General features: G+C 59.5%; 1 protein-coding gene across 1 annotated transcript in view; it reads left to right on the forward strand.

Moving 5' to 3' along the window:
* The first annotated feature begins 82 nt into the window (after positions 1-82).
* LOC102388290 (protein FAM83D-like) overlaps positions 83-543 on the forward strand; it is a 6,282-nt gene continuing 5,821 nt past the window's right edge. The window contains exon 1 of the mRNA XM_006033840.3: positions 83-163. Coding sequence (XP_006033902.1) covers positions 83-163 — 81 coding nt within the window. The remainder of the gene's footprint in view (positions 164-543) is intronic.

Here is a 543-nt window from a genome sequence, read left to right on the forward strand (position 1 = left end):
GCGCCCGCAGGCAGCCGCAGAGTTGCTGGCGGCAACGGGGGCAGGTGGTGAGCGCCAACCGGTAGTTGGTGACCACTCGCAAATGCCACCAGCAGCGGTGGCCGTGGCCAGTGGCGATTGTGGACTGTCCACAGACAGCGTTGGCAGCAAGGGGTGGGGGCTGGTGAGTAGCGACCACCTGCAGGTGCTGCCAGCAGTGTTGGCGGTGCCTTTTTGCAGGGGGTGTATGTGCACCTGCATGCACCCCCTATGTGTTGCCAATGCTTCCAGTGGGACAAGGCTCTGACTGGCTCAATGCCTTGTTTTTCCTTACCTCTGCCGCACAGGCCGGGTGTTTGTCTTCGGTGGGAGAATGAGAAATGGGGAAAAAGCAGCCCAGTGGGCAGGTGCCATTGCGGGGGAAGACCTGTCGCACTGCCTCGAAACAGGTAGTTTAAAACTAAACCAAAAAACCCAACAAAAAAACAAAAAAGGGAGACCAAAGCTCCCTGGGGCCCAAGCACCTGCTGCAGTCCCAGGCCAGGGCCGGGAGCAGTTCTGCTG

This window comes from Alligator sinensis, unplaced genomic scaffold (genome assembly GCF_000455745.1).
Source record: "Alligator sinensis unplaced genomic scaffold, ASM45574v1 scaffold460_2, whole genome shotgun sequence".
NCBI lineage: Eukaryota > Metazoa > Chordata > Crocodylia > Alligatoridae > Alligator > Alligator sinensis.